The sequence below is a fragment of the Crocuta crocuta genome, unplaced genomic scaffold, assembly GCF_008692635.1.
Source record: "Crocuta crocuta isolate KB4526 unplaced genomic scaffold, BGI_CrCroc_1.0 scaffold334, whole genome shotgun sequence".
Lineage (NCBI taxonomy): Eukaryota > Metazoa > Chordata > Mammalia > Carnivora > Hyaenidae > Crocuta > Crocuta crocuta.
The window spans coordinates 1,653,953-1,662,499 of record NW_027533260.1 but is presented as its reverse complement, the minus strand read 5'-3'; the positions used below and the strand labels follow the sequence as shown (position 1 = coordinate 1,662,499).

Sequence of the window (8,547 nt, the reverse complement as noted above, 5' to 3'; positions counted from 1 at the left end):
TAGGCCTGGGACGCTAGGGAGCCCTGGGAAGGTTCTGAGTAACACCAAGGCCAGGTCCGTTCTGGTGCCATTAAGCTGATGGACCGGAGGGGGGAGATGGGAGGCAGGAAGGCTGGGGAGAGAGGGCAAGGCCTGAGCTGGGACTGTGGGGACGCAGAGGGAGTAGAGGGTCAACATGGACAGGGCTGTGGGTGGGAAGGGGGCAGAGGAGGTAAGAAGGGACCTGGGGGTCAGGCCCGGTGCCTGGGGACACCTGGAGGGGGAGCAAGCTTGAAAGGAGATGCTGAGCTCGGTGAGGCCGTGCTGAGGGGGAGGGGCCTGGGGACGGGAAGGGAGGGGTGGACAAGGGTCGGGCTCAGGAGACCTGTTTTAGGAGGCATCTGCCTGTAGACTGGAGTGCATTCCAAGCTTGCTCAGGGCTGGCATGTTCGCGTGCGGGGAAAACGAGTGCAGGCGTCTTGAGGTGTGAGGACCAAGGAGGCCGNTGGCCGCCTCAGATCGTGCCCGGCGGCAGGTCCAGCAGGAGCGGGACGAGATGGCCGACGAGGTGGCCAATGGCAGCCTTAGCAAGTGAGTGGCCCGTCGTAGTGTGGGGCAGGGCGCCCTCCTCCGGCCATCCTGCCCTCTCACCTCCCCCCTCCCCGCCCCGTTCCGGCCTCCCCAGGGCAGCCATTCTGGAGGAGAAGCGGCAGCTGGAGGGGCGCCTGGGGCAGATGGAGGAGGAGCTGGAGGAGGAGCAGAGCAACACGGAGCTGCTGGGTGACCGCTACCGCAAGGTGCTCCTGCAGGTGAGCGCGGCCCTGTCCCCCCCGCGGCCCGACTGGCCAGGGGCCGTCACCCCCAGTCCTCATGTGACCGATTACGGAAAAGGAAATGTCGACGTTGGGTTTTAATGGTTGAATAGGAGTTCTCAAGGCGGGTAGGCATCGATGAAGGGCTGGATCCGGAGGGGTTATGAGGGGTCGCTGCACTGCCGACTTCCCTGGGAACACGGACACGTGTAGGTGGCATGTGTGATAATCCAGGCATCTTCGGTGCGGGAGCGGGGCGCCTGGGGGGCTCAGTCCGTTGAGCATCTGACTCTTGATTTCAGCTCAGGTCATGATCCCAGGGTCTGGGATCGAGCCCCACATCGGGCTTCCTGCTGAGCGTGGAATCTGCTTAAGACTCTCTCTCTTCTCTCTTCCTCACCCATGTGCAGTCTCTCTCTCTCTCTCTCTCTCTCTCTCAAAAAAAAAAAAAAGAATCTTCAATCCAGCAGAGAGAGATGGAGGGTGGCTCAGTCAGTTAAGCGTCTGACTCATTTGCCTGTAGTTGACTTGTGAAGCCGTATATTTGATCAGTTTCTGACTTTCTGCATTATAGTTTCATTTTCCAACAAGTTAGAAAAAAGAGAGCCTATGCTAATCACCGTGTCGCTGTGTTCCCGTGAGGGCAAAGTGAAGTAGGGCATGAATCAGACTGGATCTGACTCATTTCTGTATCTCCGGTGCAGGACCTCACTCAGAATCCGAGCTGAATAAATAAACGGGAACTATTATTAGGGGTGTGTTTACAAATTCTCAATGTAGTAGCATCCATGTTCAGCTGGCATTTCTTAAAATGATCCTGAACATCACCCACATCAGGACCACCCGAGGTGTTTGTTAATAATGCGGATTCATGGACCCCACTCCCAACCTGCTCAAGCAGGATTTTTGGAGAGTGGGACCTTGCAGTCTGCAACTTTGTTTACAGAGCTCCCCATATGATCCTGGTGCAGACAAAAGTGTGATAACCCTTGGAATAGACTCATTCACAGTCAGAGGTAGAATTTATAGCATTGAAACAAGTTTGTGATAGTCTCGTGGATGCATTAAAAACAGCAAAAAAACATCCAAAAGGTTAAAACCTGGGGCTGGCATTGCTGTTGGCTGACCGCCAATCAGGAAAACTACATGCTAACATTTATTGAGTATTTTGTGTGTACCAGGCCCATTGCTGTGCACGTAACAGTTGTCAACTCGCTCCATTGTGGGAGGGGCCTGAACTTACATACCACCTTCCCTCCAGACCCACCATGATAGTCCTGCTTTTCCCACTGCCCCAGGTGGACTCGCTGACTACAGAGTTGTCTGCGGAGCGCAGTTTCTCGGCCAAGGCAGAGAGCGGGCGGCAGCAGCTGGAGCGGCAGATCCAAGAACTCCGGGGGCGCCTGGGTGAGGAGGACGCGGGGGCCCGGGCCCGCCAGAAGATGATCATTGCTGCCCTGGAGTCTAAACTGGCCCAGGCCGAGGAGCAGCTAGAGCAGGAGAGCAGGTAGGTGGGGCGGGGGGAGGAGGGCAGAGCTGGAGGGTGATCCCCACATTCTGGTTGTGAGATGAAGGGGAGCTGCGTTATAAGCACCTGGCTTAAAAATATCCAGAGAGCATCATAATATTTATGACTGAAGAATCTGCTTTGGATCTTCTGTCTCCCTCTCTCTTCGACCCTCTCCCATTCATGCTCTCTCCCTCTCTCTCCCTCTCTCTCCCTCTCTCTCTCTCTCTCTCTCTCTCTTTCTCTCTCTCAATAATAAACATTTAAAAAATAAATAAAATATGTTGATAAAAAAAGAATAGGATTTAAACAGTAATGTAGCAGTTAGCTCTAGCTGCATAACAAAAAAAACAAAAAACAAAAAAGCCTAAACTTTACTGGTTTAAAACAACCACGATTTATTAGTTCTCACGAGCCTTTGGCTGGCTGATAGGTTCTGCTGATCTGAGCGCCGGGGCTTCATTCATGCATCTTTAGCCAAGTCAGCTAGATGGGTGTGCTGGTCTTGGATGAGCTCTCCTATGCCCAAGACCTTGCCTGGACAGCGAGGTCAACTCATCTCTGCTTCAGGTTGGCCCAGGATTGTTCACATGGCAGAGAGAAGGTTCCAAGAGTGAGGGGAGAGTGTTCATGGCTTCTTGGGGCCTAGACTCAGAACTGGGACAACGTCACTTCTGTTGTATCTGGTTACTGCAGCAAGTCATGTCGGGAGCTCAGATGAAGGGAATGGGGAAATAGGTTCTTCTCTCTTGGTGATAGAAGGTGCAAAGTTCAGTCACAAAGGGTATGGATACAGGAAGAGGTGAGAATTGAGGCCATTTCTGTCCCAGGCAGAGCAGCAGCCTTGGGGATACATATAGGAGATATCAGGGCATCTGGAGGAGAGTGACTGGCCCTAGAAGCCTGTGACTTAGAGGGATGGGGAGGCAAGAGCCTTGAATGCTAGGCTGAGGAACTCTGTCCTGGGCAGATGGGGAGCCATGGGGAGCTGTGAGCCAGGGAGGGGGAGGGCAGTGCTGGGTGTAGAAAGTCCCCCCTGGGGTCAAATTGGGAGCAGACTAGAGGAGAGAGTCTGGGAGCTGGGAGGCCAGGGGGGAGGCTGGGTGATGGCCCAGGTGGAAGGAGAAAAGGCCTGAGCTGGGACCAGGGCTGTGAGGATGGACACGAAGGGATGAAAAAGCGTGAGTGGGGGGCAGAGGGGTGGAGCTGGGGGCTGGTGATACGCTGTTGTGGGTTTAGTGGGGAGAGGACAGTGCTTGGGGTTGAGTCCTGGTACCTGCGGAAAATTGGGGGAACATGCTGAGTTCACTGGAGAGCATGATGAAGTGAGATGTCTCAGGGACAGGCAGTGGGAACTGGACCCAGACGTTCATGGGAGAAGGCGTGCTCATCCAGGGGCTCATGGGAGATGTAGTTTGGGGTCTCTGGGAAACCCCTTCCCCATCAAATAGATGGAGAAACTGGGGCTCAGGGGGTGTCGATGACCTGCTCGAAGTCACCCTGGGAGCAAGGAGTGGCGGGACGATCTGTAGCAGAAGGAGCCTCCCCTACTTTCCAGGGCTGGAGCCGCCCCCTCCCCCCCCCCCAGCCCCGTGCCTGCCTCTCAGCACATCCGGGGCTGTGGCGTCCAGTTGTGGCTGCCGAACACCACGCGTTGCTAGGGGCCCCGTCACGGGGCCGTCACCCCGGGTGTGATGGTCCAGGCGGGGCAGGACAGATGAGCCGAGGCCACGGGGACGGGGAAATTCGGGAGAGGGGAGGGACGGGCTTTGAGGGGAGAGGGGGTGAGGGCGGCTCTGGTGTGTGGCCTGCAGATCGGGGTGGGGGGGAGCACAGGGTGGGGGGGACTCAGGAGGAGGAGCGGGTCGGGGAGAAGGCGCTAAGCCCAGCAGGGGACATGCGGGGTGTGCTGGGTCTGGTGGGAGGTCAAGGCTGGGAGCGGATCCGGCCGGAGCCCAGGACAGAGACTTAGCAGACAGCAGGCTGTTGATGGGTGTGGAAACCTGGGGCACAGAGGAGCCTGTCCAGGGACAGCGTGTGTGAAAAGGGGAGCAGCAGCCACGGGGCCGGGGGAGGGCTGAGGGGGAGCCCTGGGCTTCCAGAATGTCCCATTGACACCAGGGACAGTGGAGAAGGGAGCTGAGAGAGCCAGGCCAGGCCAGGCCAGGTCAGGTCAGGTGGGAGAGCACAAGATGTGAGCTGGGGGCTGGAGGACAGAGAGGAAGGGACAAGACAGAGTTGGGGGAGGCAGTGTGACAGGGTGTGGGTACTGACAGGCTGGGCATGGGGCAGGGAGAGAAGGGGCAAGGCCAGGGACTGGTGGTCATTGGGTCAGTTCCCTGAGAGGAGGATGGGGGAGGCGCTGTGGGGGATGGAGATCAGACACAGACATGGAGGTGCTTTCAGGAACAGCTGGCATCTGGGTACAAGCCAAGGGCCTGGATGCCCAGGTGTCACAGCCTAGGAGCCGTGTCTGGCCTGAGTAGACTGTGGGAGCCACTCGGGGGTGGGAAAGAGGGAAGAGGCCGCTCCAGAAACAGGACGGCAGCCACTGGACAAGGCTGAGGGGACAGAACCCCAGGGGAGCCCTCTCCTGACTCTCCCTCACACCGCTCTCCAGGGAGCGCATCCTGTCTGGCAAGCTGGTGCGCCGCGCTGAGAAGCGGCTTAAGGAGGTGGTGCTCCAGGTGGAGGAGGAGCGAAGGGTGGCCGACCAGCTCCGGGACCAGGTGAGCAGCTCACGTCTTTGGGGAGCAGAGGGGGGGTGGTTTCCACTGACAGATTGCTAGTGCCGTCTGTGGAGGCAGTGAGTCCCCATCACAAGAAACACCGTGCAGGTGGCAGACTGGGACAGAGTGCAGACCCCGTCCTGGGGCTTGGTGCATCCGCAGAGAGCTGGAGTCAGTGACTTTGCCATCTGTAAATGTGGAATCTTTTTTTTAAAGTTTATTTAATTTGAGAGTGAGAGAGAGAAACAGAGCATACGAGTGGGAGAGGGGCAGAGAGAGAGAGAGAGAGAATTCCAGTCAGGCCCTGCGCTGTCCGCACAGAGCCTGACGTGGGGCTCAAACTCACGAACCATGAGATCATGACCTGAGCCAAAGTCAAGAGCCGGACTCTTAACTGACTGAGCTACCCAGGCGCCCCTGTAAATTGTGGGTATCTAGGAGAGGTCCCGGTGGGGAGCTGAGACAGCCAGGGAGAAGGAAGAAGTGAAACTCTACCCAGAGGCTAGGCTGGGGCTAAAATAACAATGTGTAATGTTTATTGAGTGCTTCTCTTTTTTTTTTTTAATTTTTTTTTTATTTTTTCTTAATGTTTTATTTCTTTCTAGGGGAGAGAGAGAGAGCGTGAGCAGGGGAGGGTCAGAGAGAGAGGGAGACACAGAATCTGAAGCAGGCTCCAGGCTCTGAGCTGGCTGTCAGCACAGAGCCCGACGCGGGGCTCGAACCCATGAACCGCGAGATCATGACCTAAGTGAAAGTCGGACGCTTAACTGACTAAGCCACCCAGGCGCCCCTTGAGTGCTTCTTTCTTTCCTTCTTTCTTTCTTTTTTTAATATTTATTCACTTTTGAGAGACAGAGACAGAGTGCAGGTGGGGGAGGTGCAAAGAGAGAGGGAGACACAGAATCCGAAGCAGGCTCAAGGCTCTAAGCTGTCAGCATAGAATTTGACATGGGGCTTGAACTTACAAACTATCATTTTCTTTCGTATTCAGGTGAGAAAACTGAGACACAGAAAAGGGAAGTAACTGGTTCAGATTACTTAGCTAGTAAGAGATGGAGTCTGGGTTCAAACCCCAGCACTCTGGTGGCAGTCTGTTCTTAATTATTTATTGAGCAGTGGCTGTGCCCCAAGTATTGTGCCATTTTTTTTTTAACTACATGCTTTCAGTCTCTCACCAGCCCCAGTGCACAGGTGAGAACATGGAAACTCTCAAAGGGGATACAGTTTGTACCGAAGTCATGCAATTAGTAGAGACAGAGCCTGGATAATTTCCCAGATTTGTCTGACTCTAGAGTGAGTCGCCGTGCCCTTAAAAGCTCAGCTACATCTTATTTGCCATTGATTCCACAATTCTCCGGCATCCACTACTGTGCTTGGCATTGGAGATAATGGCTGTGAATGAGGACAAAGTCCCTGCCCTCACGGAGCTCACACTTGTAGCATAGAAAATAAAGACACAAACCTATAATCAAGGAAAGATGATTACAGATTGTGACAAGAGCTGTGAAGAAAAAAGCGAATGAAGAGAGGATACATGAGGACTAGGGAATATTCCCTAGATTGGGGGTGGTGGGGTGGGGTCAGGAAGCCCTTTCTAAGGAGGTGACATGAACTGAGAAGTGAGGGGACAGGAAGAGTCAGGCACAGGGAACAGCAGGTGCAAGGGCCCTGAAGTCTGGAAATAAGTGTGGTGAGTTTACAGCGAAGAGCAGCGCAGTGTGGCTAGAGAGAATGGGGTAGGAAGATTGAGTGATAAGAAATGAGGCCAGGGGCATCTGAGTAGTTCAGTCAGTTAAGCGTCCAACTTCAGCTCCGGTAATGACCTCACAGTTCCTGAGTTCAAGTCCCAAATCGGACTCTCTGCTGTCAGCACGGAGCCGACTTCAGATCCTCTCCCTCTCTCTCTTCCCCTTCCCTGCATGCCCTCTCTTTCAAAAATAAATAAACAGGGGCGCCTGGGTGGCTTAGTCGGTTAAGCGTCCTACTTTCGCTCAGGTCGTGATCTCGCAGTTCGTGGGTTCGAGCCCCGCGTCAGGCTCTGTGCTGACTGCCAGCTCAGAGCCTGGAGCCTGTTTCAGTCTGTGACTCCCTCTCTCTCTGCCCGTCCCCTGCTTACGCTGTCCCTCTCTCTCTCTCTCCTAGAAATAAATAAAAATATTAAATAAATAAATAAATAAATAAATAAATAAATAAGTAAGTAAGTAAACATTTTAAAAAAAGAAGAAATGAGGCCAGAGGTGTTGGTGAGAGGTAGCTCACCGTGTGGCCTCTCTTGGAACGGGATCTGGGGAGGGTCTTGGTGAAGATGATCTGGCCAATGAGTTTATAAGAAGACCCTGCAGGGCCTGTAATTCCAGGCTGAGGGCCTGGGACCTTGTCTCAGCACCACCGGGGAGTCATGGGAGGGCTGATCAGAGGAAGGACAGGGTCAGCTCTGGGCATCGAAAATGCCAAGCTGGGGGATAAGGCCTGAGGCCAAGTTGGGGGACAGCCTCACATTTGAAGTCGGGGTAGAGGCTGGCAAGAGGATCTAGAACAAAACAAAGCACGAGTAGAAGGCAAGCACAGGGCGGGGGGCGGGGGGGGAGCACAGGCAGGAGGGATGCGGCTCTGGGGGCCGAGGGAGTGGGTGAGGACGACACCCCCACCCCTGGACTTGACCTGGCCCTCTGCTTCCACCAAGGTGGAGAAGGGCAACCTTCGGGTGAAGCAGCTGAAGCGGCAGCTGGAGGAGGCGGAGGAGGAGGCGTCCCGGGCTCAGGCGGTCCGCCGCAGGCTGCAGCACGAGCTGGACGATGTCACGGAGGCCTCGGAGGCCATGAACCGCGAGTTGAACGCGCTGAGGAACCGCCTCCGGTAAGGCCACCTGCACATGCGCACTGTCACTCCATTAAGCCCCGCCCCCGTTTCTCTCTCTCTCTCCCCCTCCAACCCCCCCATTGTGTTCTTTCTTTCTCCCGGTAGCTCCCTCTCACTTTTCTCCCTGCCCCCCCCTCAATTATATTCTGTCTCTCGGTCTCTCTTCCTCCCTCCCTGCAGACGCGGCCCCCTCACCCTCACCACCCGCAAGGTGCGCCAGGTCTTCCGACTGGAGGAGGGCGTGCCGTTGGAGGAGGAGATGGATGACGAGGACCCCGGGTCTGGGCCACCACCCCAGGAGCCTGACGGGCCCCCAGCGTCGCAGCCCCAGTGACCCCGCCCTGCCCCTGGCCGTGGCCCCTCCCTCCCTGGCCCCTGGTCCCTCGGGGCGCCTGTCCCAGGAACCCAACCTCTGGCTTCCTGCACTTTGGAAATGGTGCCAACCTTTGGCACTGTAGCTCTCACCACCCCACGTTGGGAGGCGGGGCTGAGACCTCCAATAGACCCCTAAACACAGGAGCAGGCGAGCAGGGAGACGTGGGGGGTGGGGGAGGCTTCGGCTTGGAAGGAAACTCAGGAGCAGATGGCAAGCTGTGGCCCCATACGGCTCCCCTCCCTCCTTAAGTCGTTAATGGTCTTTATTAGCAAGGGAGCACCCCTC

The 8,547-nt window shown here is 55.8% G+C and overlaps 1 protein-coding gene across 1 annotated transcript in view; it reads left to right on the top strand.

Moving 5' to 3' along the window:
• The window catches only part of MYH14 (myosin heavy chain 14), an 83,107-nt gene extending 74,560 nt beyond the window's left edge, over window positions 1-8,547 (top strand). The window contains exons 40-45 of the mRNA XM_077747138.1: window positions 478-570; window positions 665-788; window positions 2,090-2,298; window positions 4,919-5,027; window positions 7,711-7,883; window positions 8,067-8,547. Coding sequence (XP_077603264.1) covers window positions 478-570; window positions 665-788; window positions 2,090-2,298; window positions 4,919-5,027; window positions 7,711-7,883; window positions 8,067-8,220 — 862 coding nt within the window. The 3' untranslated portion in view covers window positions 8,221-8,547. The remainder of the gene's footprint in view (window positions 1-477; window positions 571-664; window positions 789-2,089; window positions 2,299-4,918; window positions 5,028-7,710; window positions 7,884-8,066) is intronic.